Source organism: Rana temporaria, chromosome 1 (genome assembly GCF_905171775.1).
Source record: "Rana temporaria chromosome 1, aRanTem1.1, whole genome shotgun sequence".
Classification (NCBI taxonomy): domain Eukaryota; kingdom Metazoa; phylum Chordata; class Amphibia; order Anura; family Ranidae; genus Rana; species Rana temporaria.
The window spans coordinates 9,196,955-9,220,705 of record NC_053489.1 but is presented as its reverse complement, the minus strand read 5'-3'; the positions used below and the strand labels follow the sequence as shown (position 1 = coordinate 9,220,705).

The 23,751-nt window shown below is 46.9% G+C and overlaps 1 protein-coding gene across 5 annotated transcripts in view; it reads right to left on the bottom strand.

The window, feature by feature from the left end:
* Positions 1–23,751, bottom strand: part of LOC120924538 (transcription factor COE3-like) — a 206,134-nt gene that overhangs the window by 114,523 nt on the left and 67,860 nt on the right. For all 5 annotated transcript variants that reach the window (XM_040335538.1, XM_040335506.1, XM_040335515.1 and 2 more), the window contains exons 2-3: positions 16,148–16,304; positions 3,656–3,719 (exon numbers count right to left, since the gene is read on the bottom strand). In XM_040335538.1, coding sequence (XP_040191472.1) covers positions 3,656–3,719; positions 16,148–16,304 — 221 coding nt within the window. The remainder of the gene's footprint in view (positions 1–3,655; positions 3,720–16,147; positions 16,305–23,751) is intronic.

The following is a 23,751-nucleotide window of genomic DNA, read 5'->3' as shown; positions in this document are numbered from 1 at the left end:
GGTCCCCACTGCAGAATCACTATCACTCTACCTGGACCCAGTACAGGAGATCTACGAGGTCCCTACTGCAGAATCACTATCATTCTACCTGGACCCAGTACAGGAGATCTACGAGGTCCCCACTGCAGAATCACTATCATTCTACCTGGACCCAGTACAGGAGATCTACGAGGTCCCTACTGCAGAATCACTATCAGTCTACCTGGACCCAGTACAGGAGATCTACGAGGTCCCCACTGCAGAATCACTATCACTCTACCTGGACCCAGTACAGGAGATCTACGAGGACCCCACTGCAGAATCACTATCACTCTACCTGGACCCAGTACAGGAGATCTACGAGGGCCCCACTGCAGAATCACTATCACTCTACCTGGACCCAGTACAGGAGATCTACGAGGTCCCCACTGCAGAATCACTATCACTCTACCTGGACCCAGTACAGGAGATCTACGAGGGCCCCACTGCAGAATCACTATCACTCTACCTGGACCCAGTACAGGAGATCTACGAGGTCCCCACTGCAGAATCACTATCATTCTACCTGGACCCAGTACAGGAGATCTACGAGGTCCCTACTGCAGAATCACTATCACTCTACCTGGACCCAGTACAGGAGATCTACGAGGTCCCCACTGCAGAATCACTATCATTCTACCTGGACCCAGTACAGGAGATCTACGAGGTCCCCACTGCAGAATCACTATCATTCTATCTGGACCCAGTACAGGAGATCTACGAGGTCCCCACTGCAGAATCACTATCATTCTATCTGGACCCAGTACAGGAGATCTACGAGGTCCCCACTGCAGAATCACTATCATTCTATCTGGACCCAGTACAGGAGATCTACGAGGTCCCCACTGCAGAATCACTATCACTCTACCTGGACCCAGTACAGGAGATCTACGAGGTCCCCACTGCAGAATCGCTATCATTCTACCTGGACCCAGTACAGGAGATCTACGAGGTCCCCACTGCAGAATCACTATCATTCTACCTGGACCCAGTACAGGAGATCTACGAGGTCCCCACTGCAGAATCACTATCATTCTACATGGACTTGCTGGTGGTGCTCTGGTGGTCAGTCATGTCTGGTTGCTGGTGGTGCTCTGGTGGTTGGTCATGTCTGGTTGCTGGCGGCGCTCTGGTGGTCAGTCGTGTCTGGTTGCTGGTGGTGCTCTGCTGGTCGGTCATGTCTGGTTGCTGGTGGTCAGTCATGTCTGGTTGCTGGTGGTGCTCTGCTGGTCAGTCGTGTCTGGTTGCTGGTGGTGCTCTGGTGGTCAGTCATGTCTGGTTGCTGGTGGTCAGTCATGTCTGGTTGCTGGTGGTCAGTCATGTCTGGTTGCTGGTGGTGCTCTGGTGGTCAGTCATGTCTGGTTGCTGGTGGTCATTCATGTCTGGTTGCTGGCGGCGCTCTGGTGGTCGGTCATGTCTGGTTGCTGGTGGTGCTCTGCTGGTCAGTCGTGTCTGGTTGCTGGTGGTGCTCTGGTGGTCAGTCATGTCTGGTTGCTGGCTGTGCTCTGGTGGTCAGTCATGTCTGGTTGCTGGTGGTCAGTCATGTCTGGTTGCTGGTGGTCAGTCATGTGTGGTTGCTGGTGGTGCTCTGGTGGTCAGTCATGTCTGGTTGCTGGTGGTCAGTCATGTCTGGTTGCTGGCGGCGCTCTGGTGGTCAGTCATGTCTGGTTGCTGGTGGTCGGTCATGTCTGGTTGCTGGTGGTGCTCTGCTGGTCAGTCGTGTCTGGTTGCTGGTGGTGCTCTGCTGGTCAGTCATGTCTGGTTGCTGGTGGTGCTCTGCTGGTCAGTCGTGTCTGGTTGCTGGTGGTCAGTCGTGTCTGGTTGCTGGTGGTCGGTCATGTCTGGTTGCTGGTGGTCAGTCATGTCTGGTTGCTGGTGGTCAGTCATGTCTGGTTGCTGGTGGTCAGTCATGTCTGGTTGCTGGTGGTCAGTCATGTCTGGTTGCTGGTGGTCAGTCATGTCTGGTTGCTGGTGGTCAGTCATGTCTGGTTGCTGGTGGTCAGTCATGTCTGGTTGCTGGTGGTCAGTCATGTCTGGTTGCTGGTGGTCAGTCATGTCTGGTTGCTGCTGGTCAGTCATGTCTGGTTGCTGGTGGTGCTCTGCTGGTCAGTCGTGTCTGGTTGCTGGTGGTCAGTCGTGTCTGGTTGCTGGTGGTCGGTCATGTCTGGTTGCTGGTGGTCGGTCATGTCTGGTTGCTGGTGGTCGGTCATGTCTGGTTGCTGGTGGTCGGTCATGTCTGGTTGCTGGTGGTCAGTCATGTCTGGTTGCTGGTGGTCAGTCATGTCTGGTTGCTGGTGGTCAGTCATGTCTGGTTGCTGGTGGTCAGTCATGTCTGGTTGCTGGTGGTCAGTCATGTCTGGTTGCTGGTGGTCAGTCATGTCTGGTTGCTGGTGGTCAGTCATGTCTGGTTGCTGGTGGTCAGTCATGTCTGGTTGCTGGTGGTCAGTCATGTCTGGTTGCTGGTGGTGCTCTGCTGGTCAGTCGTGTCTGGTTGCTGGTGGTCAGTCGTGTCTGGTTGCTGGTGGTCGGTCATGTCTGGTTGCTGGTGGTCAGTCGTGTCTGGTTGCTGGTGGTCGGTCATGTCTGGTTGCTGGTGGTCGGTCATGTCTGGTTGCTGGTGGTCAGTCATGTCTGGTTGCTGGTGGTCAGTCATGTCTGGTTGCTGGTGGTCAGTCATGTCTGGTTGCTGGTGGTCAGTCATGTCTGGTTGCTGGTGGTCAGTCATGTCTGGTTGCTGGTGGTCAGTCATGTCTGGTTGCTGGTGGTCAGTCATGTCTGGTTGCTGGTGGTCAGTCATGTCTGGTTGCTGGTGGTCAGTCATGTCTGGTTGCTGGTGGTCAGTCATGTCTGGTTGCTGGTGGTCAGTCATGTCTGGTTGCTGGTGGTCAGTCATGTCTGGTTGCTGGTGGTCAGTCATGTCTGGTTGCTGGTGGTCAGTCATGTCTGGTTGCTGGTGGTCAGTCATGTCTGGTTGCTGGTGGTCAGTCATGTCTGGTTGCTGGTGGTCAGTCATGTCTGGTTGCTGGTGGTCAGTCATGTCTGGTTGCTGGTGGTCAGTCATGTCTGGTTGCTGGTGGTCAGTCATGTCTGGTTGCTGGTGGTGCTCTGCTGGTCAGTCATGTCTGGTTGCTGGTGGTGCTCTGCTGGTCAGTCATGTCTGGTTGCTGGTGGTGCTCTGCTGGTCAGTCATGTCTGGTTGCTGGTGGTCGGTCATGTCTGGTTGCTGGTGGTGCTCTGCTGGTCAGTCATGTCTGGTTGCTGGTGGTCGGTCATGTCTGGTTGCTGGTGGTGCTCTGGTGGTCGGTCATGTCTGGTTGCTGGTGGTGCTCTGCTGGTCAGTCATGTCTGGTTGCTGGTGGTGATCTGCTGGTCAGTCATGTCTGGTTGCTGGTCAGTCATGTCTGGTTGCTGGTCAGTCATGTCTGGTTGCTGGTCGGTCATGTCTGGTTGCTGGTCGGTCATGTCTGGTTGCTGGGGGTGCTCTGCTGGTCGGTCATGTCTGGTTGCTGGTCAGTCGTGTCTGGTTGCTGGCGGCGCTCTGCTGGTCAGTCGTGTCTGGTTGCTGGTGGTCAGTCATGTCTGGTTGCTGGTGGTGCTCTGCTGGTCAGTCATGTCTGGTTGCTGGCGGCGCTCTTACCATTGCTGTAGAGGAGCTGGAGCCTATAATGGATGCCATTGTTCGTTTTCTCTCCGCTCTGCTCCTGCATGTGAGGAAACGGCGTTAGTTCATTATGGTTACACAACTACATCTTCACACCTAACAAATGGCCTGGGAGCTTTCTGAAAACATCACTGGACCCGGCCTTAGTACCCCCCACTGAGCCAATAGTGCTGATGCAAGCAGTGGGCCGGCCCTTGGGAGGAGTTATGCAAATACCACAAGGCCCTGATGGGTGGGCGTCAGTCTGGAGGAGCGGGCATTTGCCACGTAGGTTGCCCACATGTGATTCTGAGCCTCCATAATGGTAAGAACTGAAATCCAATGAATGGAAAGGGGCAGGGCCAGGGACAGCCAGGCTGAGGAGGAAAGGGCTAGATGATGATTGACATCCTCCAGCCAGGTGAGACAAGAATACCAAAAGAACACATCACTTCCTGTCCTAGGGTGACAACGTTCACTCACTGCACTGTATCTATGGAGGAGAAGCGTTGGCACCCTAGGACAGAAAGACTATTCGGACTACATAACACAATCTTCTCAGGATATTGTTTTAGGCTATTTTCCCTTCTGGTCTAATGTTCTCAAGATATTGTTTTAGGCTATTTTCCCTTCTGGTCTAATGTTCTCAAGATATTGTTTTAGGCTATTTTCCCTTCTGGTCTAATCTTCTCAGGACGTTGTTTTAGGCTATTTTCATTTCTGGTCTAATTTCCTCAGGATATTTTTTTAGGCTTTTTTCTCTTCTGGTCGAATGTTAAATGGGTTTTGTTTTAGGCTACTTTCTCTTCTGGTCTAATGTTCTCAGGATATTGTTTTAGGCTTTCTTCTCTTCTGATCAAATGTTCTCGGGATATTGTTTTCGGCTACTTTCTCTTCTGGTCTAATGTTCTCAAAATATTGTTTCAGGCTATTTTCCCTTCTGGTCTAATTTCCTCAGGATATTGTTTTAGGCTTTTTTCTCTTCTGGTCGATTGTTCGACAGGTTTTGTTTTTGGCTACTTTCTTTTCTGGTAAAATGTTCTCAGGATATTGTTTTAAGCTATTTTCCCTTCTGGTCAAATGATCTCAGGATATTGTTTTAGGCAGTTTTCCTTTCTGGTCTAATGTTCTCAGGATATTGTTTTAGCCAAAATTTCCCTTCTGGTCTAATGTCCTCAGGATATTGTTTTAAGCTATTTTCCCTTCTGGTCTAATGTTCTCAAAATATTGATTTAACCGATCTCCCCTTTCTTGTCTAATGTTCTCAGGATATTTTTTTAGCCGATTTTCCCTTCTGGTCTAATGTTCTTGGGCTATTGTTGTTAAAGTGGATCTTCACCCTTTCACAGTACATTCCTCTTCTCCATTCCGCCCCCCCCTCTCCACAACACAGATATCTGTCTTTTTTTGTTTGTTTATTTCCTTTCCTTTTTTTCCATTAAAGGTCTCGGCCTGGCCCCCGCATCCTTCGCCTAGGCGACCAATGGCAGTGCCCCTGGATATGCATATCCCAGGAGGCATCGGGGATATGGGTGTCTATACTGTGCAGAACACAACCTAAGGTAATCAAGGGAAAATAATGTTGAGGGGGAGGCTGAAGTTCCTCTTTGCCTGAAAATAATAGCCAAATAACTTTTAACCAGAAGAGGAAATAGCATAAAAAAACAATAATCGAACAACATTGAACCAGAAGAGAAAATGGGCTAAAATCACAGCTCAAGGACATTTGACCAAAACGGAAAACGGCCTTGAACAACAGTCCAGTAACATTTGACCCAAAATAGCCCAAAACAATAGCCTAGGAATATTTAACCAGAAGAGAAAATAGCCATAAAGCAATTACGTAGAAACTTTCAACCAGAAGACAAAATAGCCCAAAATAATAGTCAATTTTCCCTTCTGGTTGAACGTCCAGAAGATTATTGTTTTAGGTTATTTTGTCTTCTCTTTGCATGTTACTAGTTGTTCTAGTTGTGTACGACCGTGTGTTAGGGGCTTTAGACTATTTTCTCTCAGGACTGTTATTGTTTCAGACTATTTTCCCATCTGGTTGACTGTTCTTGGAGCTACTGTTTTAGGCCGTTTTATCTTCTAGTCGGATGTTTCAACCATAAAAGAAAATAGCCCAAAATAATAGCCTGTTTTCTCTTCTGGTTGAATGTCTAGAAGATTATTGTTTTAAGTTATTGGTCTTCTCTTTGCATGTTATTAGTTGTTCTTTAGGCTATTTTTGATTGAATTTTGTTTGGCTATTGTTTTAGGCTATTTTCCCTTCTGGTCGACTGTTTGTGGGCTATTGTTTTAGGCTGTTTTATCTGCTGGTCGACTGTTCGTGGGCTATTGTTTTAGGCTATTTTCCCTTCTGGTCGACTGTTCGTGGGCTATTGTTTTAGGCTGTTTTATCTGCTGGTCGACTGTTCGTGGGCTATTGTTTTAGGCTGTTTTATCTTCTGGTCAACTGTTCGTGGGCTATTGTTTTAGGCTGTTTTATCTGCTGGTCGACTGTTCGTGGGATATTGTTTTAGGCTGTTTTATCTGCTGGTCGACTGTTCGTGGGCTATTGTTTTAGGCTGTTTTATCTTCTGGTCAACAGTTCGTGGGTGGGCTATTGTTTTAGGCTATTTTCCCTTCTGGTCGACTGTTCATGGGCTATTGTTTTAGGCTGTTTTATCTGCTGGTCGACTGTTCGTGGGCTATTGTTTTATCTTCTGGTCAGCTGTTCATGGGCTATTGTTTTAGGCTATTTTATCTTCTGGTCAACAGTTCGTGGGTGGGCTATTGTTTTAGACTATTTTCTGGTTGGATGTTGTTAACCAAAAATATTAGTCAAAGAACTTCCAACCAGAGGAGTAAATATCCTTAAAACAACAGTCTAACAACATTGAACCAGAAGACCCCCAAGAACAGTCAACCAGATGAGAAAATGGTCAGAAACAATAACACAAATAGACAAGAAAATAACCTAAAACAATAGCCAAAATAGCCATGTTGTAGGCTATTATTTTATTTGTTTGTTTATTAGTTATTTTTAGGCTACTTTTGATTGTACGTTGATAGGCTTTTTTCCCTTCTGGTCAAATATTCTCTTAGGACTGAATATTCTTGGGTTATTATGGAATGTTACACTCGCCCTGCAAAAAACAACTTAAATATCAGAAAACAACAGTTGAAGGGGTATTATTATTACCGTATAAACTCGAGTATAAGCCGACCCGAATATAAGCCAAGGCACCTAATTTTACCTCAAAATACTGGGAAAAACGTATTGACTCGAGTATAAGCCTAGGGTGTCCATCTGCATGCCTCACTGTGCCTCACTTTGCCTCTCTGTGTCCATGTGAATGCCTCACTGTGCCCATGCCTCACTGTGCCCATGCCTCACTGTGCCCATGCCTCACTGTGCCCATGCCTCACTGTGGCCATGTGCATGCCTCACTGTGTCCATATGCATGCCTCACTGTGCCCATGCCTCACTGTGCCCATGCCTCACTGTGCCCATGTGCATGCCCCACTGTGTCCATGTGCATGCCTCACTGTGCCCATGCCTCACTGTGCCCATGCTCACTGTGTCCATGCCTCACTGTGGCCATGTGCATGCCTCACTGTGTCCATATGCATGCCTCACTGTGCCCATGCCTCACTGTGCCCATGCCTCACTGTGTCCATGCCTCACTGTGCCCATGCCTCACTGTGCCCATGCCTCACTGTGCCCATGCCTCACTGTGCCCATGCCTCACTGTGGCCATGTGCATGCCTCACTGTGTCCATGCCTCACTGTGCCCATGACTCACTGTGCCCATGACTAGACTGATGTTTAACATGGGAGTCTAGGGGACCTAGGGCCGGCCGGTACCGGGTCCCCAAAATCACCGGAGAAATGACCGTTTAATATGGGAGTCTATGGAAGGGGTGCCCGGGTTTGAAAAATCGGTGCTCCCCACCTGTATGTCCTCTAGACAACAAACTTTGCACACTTGTAGAGGAGAAATAGCGCTACATGTGTGCCAAGTTCTGGGTCCAGGGAACCTACGACCGGCCGGTACCGGGTCCCCAAAATCACCGGAGAAATGACCGTTTAACATGGGAGTTTATGGAATGGGTGCCCGGCTTTGAGAAATTGTTGCTCCCCATCTGTAGGTTTTCCAGACAACAAACTTTGCACACTAGTAGAGGAGAAATAGGGCTACATGTGTGCCAAGTTCCGGGTCCAGGGGACCTTCGACCGGCTGGTCCTGGGTCCCCAAAATCACCGGAGAAATGACCGTTTAACATGGGAGTCTATGGAAGGGGTGCCTGGGTTTGAAAAATCGGTGCTCCCCATCTGTAGGTTCTCCAGACAACAAACGTTGCACACTTGTAGAGGAGAAATAGGGCTACATGTGTGTCAAGTTCCGGGTCCAGGGGACATACAACCGGCCGGCACCGGGTCCCCAAAATCACCGGAGAAATGACCATTTAACATGGGAGTCTATAAAAGGGGTGCCCGGGTTTGAAAAATCGTTGCTCCCCACCTGTAGATCTTCAAGACAACAAACTTTCAACACTTGTAGAGAAGAAATAGGGCTACATGTGTGCCAAGTTCCGGGTCCAGAGAACCTACGACCGGCCGGTACCGGGTCCCCAAAATCACCGGAGAAATGACCGTTTAACATGGGAGTCTATGGAAGGGGTGCCCGGGTTTAAAAAATCGGTGCTCCCCACCTGTAGGTCTTCCAGACAAAAAACTTTGCACACTTGTAGAGAAGAAATAGGGCTATATGTGTGCCAAGTTCCGGGTCCAGGGGACCTAAGACCGTCCGGTACCAGGTCCCCAAAATCACTGGAGAAATTACAGTTTGACATGGGAGTCTATGGAAGGGGGTGCCCGGGTTTGAAAAATCGGTACTCCCCACCTGTAGGTCTTCAAGACAACAAACTTTCAACACTAGTAGAGGAGAAATAGGGCTACATGTGTGCCAAGTTCCGGGTCCAGGGGACCTACGACCGGCCGGTACCGGGTCCCCAAAATCACCGGAGAAATGACTGTTTAACATGGGAGTCTATAAAAGGGGTGCCCGGGTTTGAAAAATCGGTGCTCCCCACCTGTAGGTCCCCCAGACAACAAACTTTGCACACTTGTAGAGGAGAAATAGGGCTACATGTGTGCCAAGTTCTGGGTCCAGGGAACCTACGAACGGCCGGTACCGGGTCCCCAAAATCACCAGAGAAATGACCGTTTAACATAGGAGTCTATAAAAGGGGGTGCCCGGGTTTGAAAAATCGGTGCTCCCCAGCCAACAAACTTTGCACACTTGTAGGGGAAGAGTGGGGGCTACATGAGTTTTGGGTCCAGGGGACCTACGGCCGGCCGGTACCGGGATCCCAAAATCCGGGAGATCAGGCGCAAAACGGTGACTCGAGTATAAGCCGGGAGGGTGGCATTTTCAGCACACAAAAAAATGTGCTGAAAAACTCGGCTTATACTCGAGTATATACGGTATTCGCAACTTTTGCGTGAATTCTGATACAATGTCACCACAACTTTTTATGAAGAGAGCCCTATGTGTACTCGGCTCTTATCTTCCGATCTCCTCTTCCTGAATTCTGAGCTCTTTTAATAACAGAGGATCAGCTCTTGTCGGGGTTATGCTCCTCTGAGCCGCCGCTGTTCCGGGTTTTGTGCGTCTTTATTTATTTCTCCTAATTGTAGCCACACATTTGTGGTTTCTCTGGCTCAAGGAGAGAGAATTCAAATATACACACCGATGCCCTAGAATGATGTGGAGGCTCAAATCTTTCTTCATGTATTGATGGGAAGCAGGGCCGCCATCAGGGGGGTACAGGCAGTACACCTGTAAGGGGCCCGGATGGCAACCCCCTTTTTTTTAGGGGTGCGGAGGTTCCCAGGGGCCCGAAGGCCCACAGGGCCCCAGATGGCAACCCCCTCTTTCTTTTATTATTTTTTATAAAAAAAAATATATATATTTTTTAATATATTTTTATTTGATTTTTCATTAATGGGATTTTTTTTTTTTTTTTTTTAGGGGTCCGGAGGTTCCCAGGGCCCCGGATGGCAACCGCCCTTTTTTAATTTATTTTTTATAAAAAAAAAAATATATTTTTTAATATATTTTTATTTTATTTTTTATTAAAGGGACCGTTTTTTTTTTTAGGGGTCCGGAGATCCCCAGGGCCCCGAATGACAAGCCCCCTTTTTTTTTATAAAAAAATAACTTTTTTTATATTTTTTTTTATTTCTTTTATTTTTATATATATATATTTTTTTATAAATGTTTATTTATTTTTTTTTATTTTTTTTATCAAAGGGCCCAGAGGTTTCTTTTTTTTTATTAAAGGGCCCAGATGGCAACCCCCCTTTTAAAAAAAAATATATATATTTTTTTTATATATATTTTTTATTTCTTTTTTTTCCTTTTTATTAAAAGGCCCAGAGGTCCCCAGGGCCCCGGATGGCAACCCCCCTTTATTTTTATTTTTTTTATAAAAAAATATATATATATATTTTAATATATTTTTATTTTATTTTTTATTAAAGGGACTATTTTTTTTTTTTTTTTAGGGGTCCGGAGATCCCCAAGGCCCCGAATGACAACCCCCCTTTTTTTTATAAAAAAATAACTTGTTTTATATATTTTTTTATTTCTTTTATTTTTTTTTATTTTTTAATATATATATTTTTTTATAAATGTTTATTTATTTTTTATCAAAGGGCCCAGAGGTTTATTTTTTTTTATTAAAGGGCCCAGAGGTCCCCAGGGCCCCAGATGGCAACCCCCCCTTTTAAAAAAAAAATATATATATTTTTTATATATATTTATTATTTCTTTTTTTTCTTTTTATTAAAGGGCCCAGAGGTCCCCCCTTTTTTTATATATATTTTTCTTTATTTCTTTTTTTTGTAAAGGGCGCCAGCACACACACACACCCCCCCCCCCCCCCCGGTTCTCTGCTCCAGGAGGGCCCATGTCTGAAGCTGTGTAAGGGGCCCCATAATTCCTGATGGCGGCCCTGGATGGAAGTGTTGGCTTGTGAAACTTCTCACATAAAGAGGTGCCAGTATTTGTTTTACTAAGTTTCAACCACTTCCCGCCCAAGGACGTCATATGACGTCCTTGAATTTCAGTGGTGATATCTGAATGATGGGTGCGGCTCCAGGCATAATTCAGATATCACTATTTTATTTTTCAGCCGGTGATTCAGTGCACCATGAGAACGATCATAGCGGCGGTTCCGCCTCTTGATCGTTCTTATAGGTGACGGGAGGGAACGTCCCCCCCCCTCCCGCCACCCCGCCGCTATCCAGTGCTTCTCCGGGCTCTCCCTTGCCATCGGGGACCCGGAAAAACGCTCGGTCAGCGCCGGATGGGAAGCATAGAGATGACTGGTGACCAGATGGTCACCAGTCATCTCTATGACCGTCGGAGTCCGGGGCGCGACGTTATGACGTCACGCCCGGGTACCCGGAAGCAAACAAAGCCGCAATTGCGGCTGTCGGCATGTGATCGTGAATTTTTTTTTTCACAATCTCATACTTTCCAGCCTGGAGGAGAGATGTGACGTCTTATTGACCCCGCCTCTCTCCATAAAGAGGACCTGTCACAATATATTCCTATTACAAGGGATGTTTACATTCCTTGTAATAGGAATAAAAGTGATCAAAAAAATAAAAATGTAAAAAAAAAGTGCAAAAATATAAAAAATTAAGTAAAACAATTAAACTAAATAAATAAATATTAAAAAACGCCCCTGCCCCCGGTAGCTCGCACGCAGAAGCGAACACACACGCAAGTCCCGCCCACATATGTAAACGCCGTTCAAACCACACATGTGAGTGATCGCCGCGTGCGTTAGAGCGCCAGCAACCATTCTAGCCATAGACCTCCTCTGTAACTCTAAACTGGTAACCTGTAAAAAATAAAAATAAAAAAAAATAAGCGTTGCCTATGGAGATTTTTAAGTACTGAAGTTTGGCGCCATTCCTTGAGTGTGCGCAATTTTAAGGCGTGACATGTTATGTATCTGTTTACTCGTCAGAATATCGTCTTTCACGTTATACATATAATTTGGATAACTTTACTGTTTTTTTATTTTTGAATTCATGAAACTGTTTTTTTCCCCCCAAAAAAAGGCGTTTGAAAAATGATTGCGCAAATACTGTGCAAGATAAAAAGGTTGTAATGACCGCCATTTTATTCCCTAGGGTGTCTGCTAAAAAAAAACCATATATAGTGTTTGTGGGTTCGGAGTAATTTTCTAGCAAAAAAAATGATGATTTTTGCATGTAGGAGAGGAGTGCCAGAATAGGCCCGGTATGGAAGTGGTTAAAGGGCCGGTCTACCCGAAATGGATATTTCAGTGTGTGATGGATGATGGAGAATTGAATAACCGGATCTCTGCTGTTTCTATACTGAAAGCGGAATTTAAGGGTCCTTTCACACGTGCGGACCGTTCGTCCGTTTTTCATACGTCCGTTTACGGACTGCAATGCTTTCCCCATGGGATAGCGTACGTTAGCGGATGAGCATCCGCTAACGTCCGTTAACATCCGTCTCCGTTACGGTCCTTTCACACGTGCGGACCGTTTTTTAGATCAGTTTTTTATCATCAGTTGATCCGTTTTTTATCATCAGTTGATCAGTTTTTTATCATCAGTTGATCTGTTTTTCATCCGTTTTTCATTCGTTTTTCTTCCGTTTTTCATTTGTTTTTCTTCCGTTTTTCATCCGTTTTTTTTTTTGTTAGAACTTTATTTTTATAACATATTTTGATGAACAATGGATGTTAGCGGATCGGATGTTAAACGGATCGTCCGCTAACATCCGTTTTTCGTCCGTTCCGTTTTTTTGACGGAAGAAAAATAGGGTTTTCTTCCGTTCAAAAAAACGGAGCTTAACGGAGACGGATGTTAACGGAACGGACGAAAAACGGATGTTAGCGGACGATCCGTTTAACATCCGATCCGCTAACATCCGTTTTTCATCAAAATATGTAATAAAAATAAAGTTCTAACAAAAAAAAAAACCGGATGAAAACAGATGAAAAACGGATGACAACTGATGAAAAACGGATGACAACTGATGAAAAACGGATGACAACTGATGAAAAACGGATGAAAAACGGATGAAAAAAATGATGAAAAACGGATCAACTGATGATAAAAAACTGATCTAAAAAACGGTCCGCACGTGTGAAAGGACCCTTACCCTAAAAGAGAAGAACCATATTAAATCCTTCTTCCCTCTTCCCCTTCCTCTTCTTCTTCAAAACCAATTTCCCAATCTCACTTCCGGTTCGATCACATAGGCAATTCCTTAGAAAGTTCTCCCCCCCCCCCCCCCCCCCCCCCCCCCGCCACCCGCAACCTTCCTGGACAGGTTATATGTCCCAGAAGGCTGTGGGACCATTCAAAAAGCGCAGTGTGAAGCCGCAAGGAGCCGGCTTACCACAGTTAACATGCCGGCACCGGGGGGGGCCTAAAGACCAAGCAGAAAACCGGCCCGGGTCAGGACAGCGCCGGATCCTTTGGACAGATGATGAGTGTCTGTTTATTAAGCCCCGGACCATTTGGCCGGCCAAAGACCAGAGCACCTTTTGCGATTCGGCACTGCGTCGCTTTAACTGACAATCGCGCCGGTCGTGCGACGTGGCTTCCGAACAAAATTGACGTCCCTTTTTCCCCACAAATAGAGCTTTCTTTTGGTGGTATTTGATCACCTCTGTGGTTTTTATTTTTTGTGCAGTGTATTATGAGCAATGCACACTGGGAAATTCCGCAGACGGCGCATGTGCCGTTCGGGAAAAACGTCAATCACGTCGGGTCAACATTAACATAAAACACGCCCCCCTGTCCCACATTTGAATTAGGCGGGCTTACCCAGTCCGATTTACGCTACGCCGCCGCAACTTACGGAGGAAGTGCTTTGAGAATACAGCACTTGCCCGTCTAAGTTGCGGAGGCGTAACGTAAATCGGATACGTTACGCCGCCGCAAAGATACGCGGATCTACGTGAATCTACCCCATTGAATATAAATACATTTTTGTTCTTTATATGTAGTACAGGAAACATCATTTCACACAGGGCCGATCCTAGGCAGGGTGCATTGCACCCAGGCGCCTGCAGAGGTGGGGGCGCCAAACATCTAACAGACTCTCTAACAGAAGCCCTCTCTGTGTCCTCTTCCTGTATTTTGTTTATTGTTAAGAGATCATGTAAGTATCCCAGGTTAATGGAGACTTTGTGGGGGAGCATCTCTGTGGTTGAGTCGTTGCCATAGAAACATGTGTAAAGGGGAGGAGTTAGTAACATGACGACGCCCATGTGGGGGCGCCAGAAATATTTCTGCACCCAGGCGCCTGTGACCCTAGGATCGGCCCTGATTTCACATTAATTTTAGTCACTCAATACAGTTAGAGAACGAGTCAAGAGGCTGAATACTTTTTAAAAAATACTGCCCTCTAAAAAAACACTGTCTTACGGAAAAATGCAATGGGTGGAGTGGGAACACCTCAAAGTGGGTGGGAATATCCATAACTTCAAAGCGAGCAAGAGCCAAAGGCCGTGATAGGAAGCTCTTGGCCATGAAAAACCTCAGAGATAAAAAGAAGCATGCTGGTAACTCAGCTTATCAAACTACATTAGGGTGACCAGACATCCCCGGTTTCCGGGGACAGTCCCTGGATTGAGGACACTGTCCCCAGAGCCAGTCTGTCCCCTGATTTGTCCCCAGATTGGAGTGGCATGGGGGGCATCTAGTTCTCTTGCCCCAGATGCAACATTTATGGGGGGGGGGAGGGAAATCATTACTGTGGCCCCCCTCAACTGTGTTGTTTTGCCCCCGTCCAGGGACTGTGGTGGTCTAGCCTGTCCCCCATGATCCCCATGATCAGTCAGCCCATGTGGGTGAGAAGGGTGGAGAGGAGGGGCGGTGCAGAGCATACAGAGGCTATTGGAGAAGCTCTTGGCAGGGGATACTGAGGAGTGTCTGGGTGTCAGGAACAGTACCAGGTAGGTCAGTGTAGTGGTCAGTATAGGAATCAGGTAGGTCAGTGTAGGGATCAGGTAGGGTAGTGTAGTAGATAGTGTAGGAATCAAGTAGGTCAGTGTAGTGGTCAGTGTAGGGATCAGGTAGGTCAGTGTAATGGTCGATGTAGGAATCAGGTAGGTCAGTGTAGAAATCAGGTAGGTCAGTGTAGTGGTCAGTGTAGGGATCAGGTAGGTCAGTGTAGGGATCAGGTAGGTCAGTGTAGGGATCAGGTAGGTCAGTGTAGCGGATAGTGTAGGAATCAAGTAGGTTAGTGTAGTGGTCAGTGTAGGGATCAGGTAGGTCAGTGTAGGAACCAGGTAGGTAAGTGTAGCGGATAGTGTAGGAATCAAGTAGGTCTGTGTAGTGGTCAGTATAGGGATCAGGTAGGTAAGTGTAGCGGATAGTGTAGGAATCAGGTAGGTCAGTGTAGTGGTCAGTGTAGGAATCAGGTAGGTCAGTGTAGGGATCAGGTAGGTTAGTGTAGTGGTCAGTGTAGGAATCAGGTAGGTCAGTGTAGTGGTCAGTGTAGGAATCAGGTAGGTCAGTGTAGGAATCAGATAGGTCAGTGTAGTGGTCAGTGTAGGAATCAGGTAGGTCAGTGTAGTGGTCAGTGTAGGAATCAGGTAGGTCAGTGTAGGAATCAGGTAGGTCAGTGTAGTGATCAGTGTAGGAATCAGGTAGGATAGTGTAGTGGTCAGTGTAGGGATCAGGTAGACCAGTGTAGTGGTCAGTGTAGGAACCAAATAGGTTAATGTAGTGGTCGGTGTAGGGATCAGGTAGGTCGGTGTAATGGTCAATGTAGGAATCAGGTAGGTTAGTGCAGTGATCAGGTAGGTCAGTGTAGGGATAAGGTAGGTCAGTGTAGGGATAAGGTAGGTCAGTGTAGTGGTCAGTGTAGGAATCAGGTAGGTTAGTGTAGTGGATAGTGTAGGAATCAGGTGGGTCAGTGTAGTGGTCAGTGTAGGAATCAGGTAGGTCAGTGTTGTGGTCAGGTAGGTCAGTGTAGGAATCCGGTAGGTTAGTGCAGTGGTCAGGTAGGTCAGTGTAGTGGATAGTGTAGGAATCAAGAAGGTTAGTGTAGTGGATAGTGTAGGAATCAGGTAGGTCAGTGTAGTGGTCAGTGTAGGAATCAGGTAGGTCAGTGTAGGAATCAGGTAGGTCAGTGTAGTGGTCAGTGTAGGAATCAGGTAGGTCAGTGTAGGAATCAGGTAGGTTAGTGCAGTGGTCAGTGTAGGAATCAGGTAGGTTAGTATAGTGATCAGGTAGGTCAGTGTAGGAAGTTGGTCAGTACTACTGTATTAGTGGAAGGGACTCGAAGTGGTAAAAGTCTGTCAGGGGGTGAACATTTCTTGCCTTGTCCCGGGCACTGACAACCCACACTACACCACTGCCTGCATATATAATTTGAGTCATTTGATCCCTCAGATTTCATTGTGACTTTGAGTAAATGAAACATGCCTTACTTTGTCTTTTTCTACAAAGTCGATGTAGGATGTCCTCTCGATCTCCACCGGCTGCCCTTGACGGTCGTAGAGCGCAAGAACGAAGTGGAAGAAGTTGGATTTTCTGAGGTTGGATGGCGGCTGCTTCTCAAAGTGGGCCCTGGACAGCCCGATCCCGCTGCGAGAGAGACACGGAACATCAGGTGAGGACATGGAGCAGAATCAGAGTTAAAAACACTAAGTAAGGACATTGAGAAGAGTCAGAGACATGGACATCAGGTGAGGACATGGAGCAGCGTCAGAGACATGGACACCAAGTAAGGACATGGGGCAGCGTCAGAGACATGGACATCAGGTAAGGACATGGGGCAGCGTCAGAGACATGGACACCAGGTAAGGACATGGGGCAGCGTCAGAGACATGGACACCAGGTGAGGGCAATGAGCAGCGTCAGAGACATGGACACCAGGTGAGGGCAATGAGCAGCGTCAGAGACATGGACACCAGGTAAAGACAAGGAGCAGCGTCAGAGACATGGACACCCGATGAGGGCAATGAGCAGCGTCAGAGACATGGACACCAGGTGAGGGCAATGACCAGCGTCAGAGACATGGACACCAGGTGAGGACATGGAGCAGCGTCAGAGACATGGACATCAGGTGAGGACAATGAGCAGCGTCAGAGACATGGACACCAGGTGAGGGCAATGAGCAGCGTCAGAGACATGGACACCAGGTGAGGGCAATGAGCAGCGTCAGAGACATGGACACCAGGTGAGGGCAATGAGCAGCGTCAGAGACATGGACACCAGGTGAGGACATGGGGCAGCGTCAGAGACATGGACACCAGGTGAGGGCAATGAGCAGCGTCAGAGACATGGACACCAGGTGAGGACATGGAGTAGCGTCAGAGACATGGACACCAGGTAAGGACATGGGGCAGCGTCAGAGACATGGACACCAGGTAAGGACATGGGGCAGCGTCAGAGACATGGACACCAGGTGAGGGCAATGAGCAGCGTCAGAGACATGGACACCAGGTGAGGGCAATGAGCAGTGTCAGAGACATGGACACCAGGTAAGGACATGGAGCAGAGTCAGAGACATGGACACCAGGTAAGGACATGGAGCAGAGTCAGAGACATGGACACCAGGTAAGGACATGGAGCAGAGTCAGAGACATGGACACCAGGTGAGGGCAATGAGCAGTGTCAGAGACATGGACACCAGGTAAGGACATGGAGCAGAGTCAGAGACATGGACACCAAGTAAGGACATGGAGCAGAGTCAGAGACATGGACACCAGGTGAGGGCAATGAGCAGCGTCAGAGACATGGACACCAGGTAAGGACATGGAGCAGAGTCAGAGACATGGACATCAGGTAAAGACAAGGAGCAGCGTCAGAGACATGGACACCAGGTGAGGGCAATGAGCAGCGTCGGAGACATGGACACCAGGTGAGGGCAATGAGCAGTGTCAGAGACATGGACACCAGGTGAGGACATGGAGCAGCATCAGAGACATGGACACCAGGTGAGGGCAATGAGCAGAGTCAGAGACATGGACACCAGGTAAGGACATGGAGTAGAATCAGAGACATGGACATCAGGTAAGGACACGGAGTAGAATCAGAGACATGGACATCAGGTAAAGACAAGGAGCAGCGTCAGAGACATGGACACCAGGTGAGGGCAATGAGCAGAGTCAGAGACATGGACACCAGGTAAGGACATGGAGCAGCATCAGAGACATGGACACCAGGTAAGGACAGGGAGTAGAATCAGAGACATGGACATCAGGTAAGGACATGGAGTAGAATCAGAGACATGGACACCAGGTGAGGGCAATGAGCAGCATCAGAGACATGAGACATGGACACCAGGTGAGGGCAATGAGCAGAGTCAGAGACATGGACACCAGGTAAGGACATGGAGCAGCATCAGAGACATGGACACCAGGTAAGGACATGGAGTAGAATCAGAGACATGGACATCAGGTAAGGACATGGAGTAGAATCAGAGACATGGACACCAGGTGAGGGCAATGAGCAGCATCAGAGACATGAGACATGGACACCAGGTGAGGGCAATGAGCAGAGTCAGAGACATGGACACCAGGTAAGGACATGGAGTAGAATCAGAGACATGGACATCAGGTAAGGACAAGGAGCAGCGCCAGAGACATGGGCACTAGGTAAGGGCATGGAGTAGAATCAGAGACATATTACACCAGGGGAAGACATGGAGCAGAGTCAGAGAAAGATATGAGTTTGAAATAGCTGAGACTTATGCAGACTGCATTCTCCCCAACTAGGTGGTGATATATGCGCCTGGACACTTGTAGAGTCAGAGATATGGACTCCAGGTGAAGACACAGGGCAGAGTCAGAGACATAAACACTAGGTGAGGACATGGTGTATAGTCAGAAATATGAAGCAGAGTAAGTGACATGGAGACCAGGTGAGGACAAGGTGTCCATCCAAGTGAGGACATCCCTCTGAGATGAACACCAGGTAAGGACATGGAACTCGTACTTTGAGTCAGAGAGATTGAGGAGTTAGAGACATCAGATGAGGATATGGAGCAATCTCTCTGACTCAGCTCCATGGGCCATATTCTCTCTAAATATCCGCCTGCTGCGCTTAGGGCACTTACACTCCGCTGTCCCAACTTACTGGAGCAGGTGTTGTATTCCCCAAACACTTGCTCCATAAGTTGGGACAGCGGAGTGTAAGTGTCCCGGCGTAGCCTGGCGGATCTCCAAGGGGCGTCTTCTATTCAAATGAAGCGCGCCCCCGATGCGAAAGAACTGGGCATGCGCCGGGCTGCAAAAAGCCCAGTGCGCATGCTCCAGTTCTCGTCGGAAAACGTCAATGACGCCGACGTGTGCGTCATTGACGTAAAGTCGTATTCAAGAACGACTTACGTAAACGGCGTACCCGACGAAAAAACACGACGGGGACCCGACGCCATCCGTAACATGGCCTACGCGAGACTTGCGGAAACTTACCCCTCATATAGCAGGAGTAAGTTTCCGCTTACGCAAACGACGTTAGCGACGGTTACGCGACGCGAACTCGTTCGGGAATCGGCGTAGAAGGATCATTTGCATACGCAAATGACTCCTTCACGTAAATGCCATCTAGCGGCGGCCGGCGTCATTGCATTTAAGATCCGCCAGTGTAAGTGACTTACAGATGGCGGATCTTAAGTGTATCTATGCAAAAATGATTCTAAGAATCAGGAGCATAGATACACTGGCCAAAAAAAGGGAGATACGATGGAGTATCCTGAGTTACTCCATCGTAACTTTACTCAGAATATGGCCCCATGTCCTCACCTGGTGCCCAAAACATGGACACCAGGGGAGGACCAACTAAGCATAGAGGACAATATGGAATATTTACTAATATACATTTTCGTTTTTTAACCCCATTTTAATTAATGTTGACCCATTTTAAATGCATTTTAAACAATTCTTGCAATTTTGTTTTAACTTTTTTAACTTAAAACAAAGTAACTAAGTAATAGGGCAGCGCAGTGGTGTAGTGGTTAGCACTTTCATCTAGCAGCAAAAGGGTCGCTGGTTCGAATCCCAACCATGACACTCCCTGCCTGCTGTTTGTATGTTCTACCCTGTGCCTGCGTAGGTTTCCTTCCATACTCTAAAGACATGCTAATAGGGTAGCTGGCTCCTGTGTAAATCAAACCTAGGGGCCCGGATTCACAAAGCACTTACGCCGACGTATCTCGATATACACCGCGTAAGTGTAAATGTGCGCCGTGCCCATAAAACTAGATACGCCTGAAAATTGGCTTTATCTGGCCGTCGTATCTTTCCTACGCCGTCGTATCGTAGGCGCATATTTACGCCGGGCGCATTTTCCGCTCCCATTGATTTTCTATGCACACATGCAAATGAGGGAAATACGCCGATTCACGAACGTACTTGCACCCGGCGCATAATATACGCGGTTTGCGTAAGTCTTATGTCCGGCGTAAAGGAGGCGCAAACTCATGCAAAGGTATGGACCAGGGAACACAAGCCGTCGTATCTTTTGTCATTTTTGTAGTACGTGAACAGGGCTGGGCGTAGGTTACGTTCACGTCGTAGGCAGTGATTCGACGTATCTTAGGCAGTTGTTTCGACGTGATTCTGAGCATGCGCACTGGGATGCGGCCACGGGACGGCGCATGCGCCGTTCATTTTAAGCACTTATATGACGCTTGGCCCATCATTTGCATGGGGTCACGCCTCATTAGCATGCCTCACGCCCACTTCCACCTACGCTGGCTTACGCCGAGGAAACCCAGCGTATCTTCAAGAGGGAGTGGGAGCGAGTGCTTGCCTCTGTGCGCTGCACCGGCGTAGCGTAAAAGATATACGCTACGCCGGCATAAATATGCGCCAATGTCTGTGAATCCGGCCCATGGTCTATAAACAGGAAAAATTTTGTTGGCTTTACTTACGGAACTTGCGCCCTAATTTACGTCGGCGTAACGTATCTGAGATATGTTACGCCCCGCGGATAGATACACCATTGTATCTGAATCCGGGCCCTGGTCTATAAACTGGAAAAATTTAGTTGGCTTTACTTAAAAATATAGGCCCGGATTCAGATACAATGGTGTATCTATCCGCGGGGGGTAACGTATCTCAGATACGTTACGCCGCCGTAAATTAGGGCGCAAGTTCCGTATTCAGAAAGAACTTGCGCCCTATGTTACGGCGGCGTAATGTATGTCGTCCGGCGTAAGCCCGCATAATTTAAATGTGTTTGATGTGGGCGTGTTTTATTTAAATTCACTGTGACCCCACGTACTTGACGTATTTTACGAACGGCGCCGTTCGTGAAAAAATCCCAGTGCGCATGCTCGAAATTACGCCGCAAATCATCAATGCTTTAGACATGAACGTAACTTACGTACAGCCCTATTCGCGAACAACTTGCACAAACAACGTAACATTTTTAAAACTCGACGCGGGAAGGACGGCCATACTTAACATAGGATACGCCTCATATAGCAGGGGTAATTTTACGCCGGAAAAAGCCTAACGTAAACGGCGTAAAAAAATTTGCCGGGTGGACGTACGTTTCTGAATCGGCGTAACGACCTAATTTGCATATTCCTTGCGGAAATATACGGAAGCGCCACCTAGCGGCCAGCGTAAATATGCAGCCTAAGATACGACGGTGTAAAAGACTTACGCCGGCCGTATCTTAGTAAGATTCTGGCGTATCTTGCTTTCTGAATACAGAAAGAAGATACGCCGGCGTAAAGGCTATCTGAATCCGGGCCATAGTTCCAGGCAAGTTAAGGTAGGTATTCCCAACTTAACCACTTAAAGACCTTAGGTGTTTTTCAGATTTGGTGTTTGCAAGACTAAAACATTTTTTTCTGCTAGAAAATTACTTAAAACCCCCAAACATTATATATATTTTTTTCTAACACCCTAGAGAATAAAATGGCGGTCATCGCAATACTTTTTGTCACATCGTATTTGCGCAGCAGTCTTACAAGCGCACTTTTTTTGGAAAAAATTCACTTTTTTGAATTAAAAAATAAGACAACAATAAATTTGGCCCAATTTTTTTATATATTGTGAAAGATAATGTTACGCCAAGTAAAATGATACCCAACATGTCACGCTTTAAAATTGCGCCCGCTCGTGGCATGGCGTCAAACTTTTACCCTTAAAAATCTAGATAGGCGACGTTTAAAAAATTCTATAAGTTGCATTTTTTGAGCTACAGAGTAGCTCTAGGGCTATAATTATTGCTCTCGCTCTAACGATCGCGGTGATACCTCACTTGTGTGATTTGAACACCGTTTTCATATGCGGGCGCTACTCGCTTATGCGTTCGCTTCTGCGCGCGAGCTCGTCGGAACGGGGCGCTTTAAAAACATTTTTTTTTTGTTTTCTTATTTAATTTTATTGATTTTATTATTTTTTACACTAAAATATAAAAATAAATAAAAATGATCACTTTTATTCCTATTACAAGGAATGTAAACATCCCTTGTAATAGAAAAAAGCATGACAGGTCCTCTTAAATATGAGATCTGGGGTCAAAAAGACCTCAGATCTCATATTTAGGCTTAAATGCAAGAAAAAAAAAAAAAAAGGAAAATTTGTCATTAAAAAAAATGACAAAAAAAAAATTGTCTCTTTAAGAGGCTGGGCGGGACTGACGTTTTGACGTCACTTCCGCCCAGCAGAGCTATGAGGACGGGTGGGGGCCATCTTGCCCTCACTCGAGTCCTCACTCTCCAGGCGGCAGCATCGGATCTCCTCTGCCGCTACCGACGGCTCCGGTAAGCGGCGGAGGGCGCGGAAAAGCGGCGGGAGGGGGGGGGCCCTCTCCCGCCACCGATAACGACGATCTCGCGGCGAACCCGCCGCGGAGACCGCCGTTATCGTTTACACGGCCGCCCGCTGAAAACATGGATATCTCGGTTGTGGCAGCAGCTGCTGCCGTTTCTGAGATATCCATGTTTAAAAAGAGGACGGACATTTACAATACGCGGGTCGGGAAGTGGTTAAAACACTGTGGTCTATAAATCAGAAAAACAAAAAAAAATTGAGTTGGCTTTACTTAAAACAATTAAGTTGAAAACATGAAAATTAATGAGTCAGACAAAAATAAGTTTAGTTGACAGTATTTAAAAAGCTGATGCAAATAGTTGCCTCAATTTTTATGAGTGGACCCAGCACACTCTTTTTTTGCAGTGTATGCGTTCTAACAACTTCACGGCAACAACAGCGTCACGCCCCCCTGAAGACGTTCTAACAACGAAACGTACGTCGGAGGCGGTCCTGGTCATGTGACGTCCCCCCGCTCTGTGGTGTTGACAGCGAGGTTTCTATGGTGGTGTGACAGCGGCAGTTTCCTCCCCTTGAGCCACATGTATTAGATTACATGTACACTTACCTCTGTATTGTTTGATTTAATGTCAATAGGCATATATGTCATATGCCTATTGACATTAAATCAAACAATACAGAGGTAAGTGTACGTGTAATCTAATACAGAGGTAAGTGTACATGTAATCTAATACAGAGGTAAGTGTACATGTAATCTAATACATAGGTAAGTGTACATGTAATCTAATACAGAGGTAAGTATACGTGTAATCTGATAAGTGAAGATAGAGGGCGCTAAATACCATACACAATTAGCAATTAATTAGTGTAAAGTGCCAAACCAACTTGTCAACCACCTGATTAAAAAATGGATGATAATTGTACAAAATATGTAAGAATAAAATTAACTAACATTACAAATTAAAGTCCCAAAATATTGCAGACAGCGCTGCACATTTAGTGATAAATGTGATTCAATGTGATCAGATATAGAGAGTCTTTATAGTCCCAATATTATAAAGAAAATTTTCCAATACTCTTCAGTTAAAGTGATCTTCTTAGAAGGAAAAAAAGTGCCACCACCACACTTATAATCTTCAATTCCACCCAAGGTGCTTTGTAAATATAATGCTCTTACCAGAGCTTGTTGACCACTTTAGTGAAAAAGATAGTCATACACGCTTGTGCAGGATTGTGCCTGCGCACATGAAGATATGGACAAAACGATAATAGATCCAGGAGCTCCAAATGGCATATAT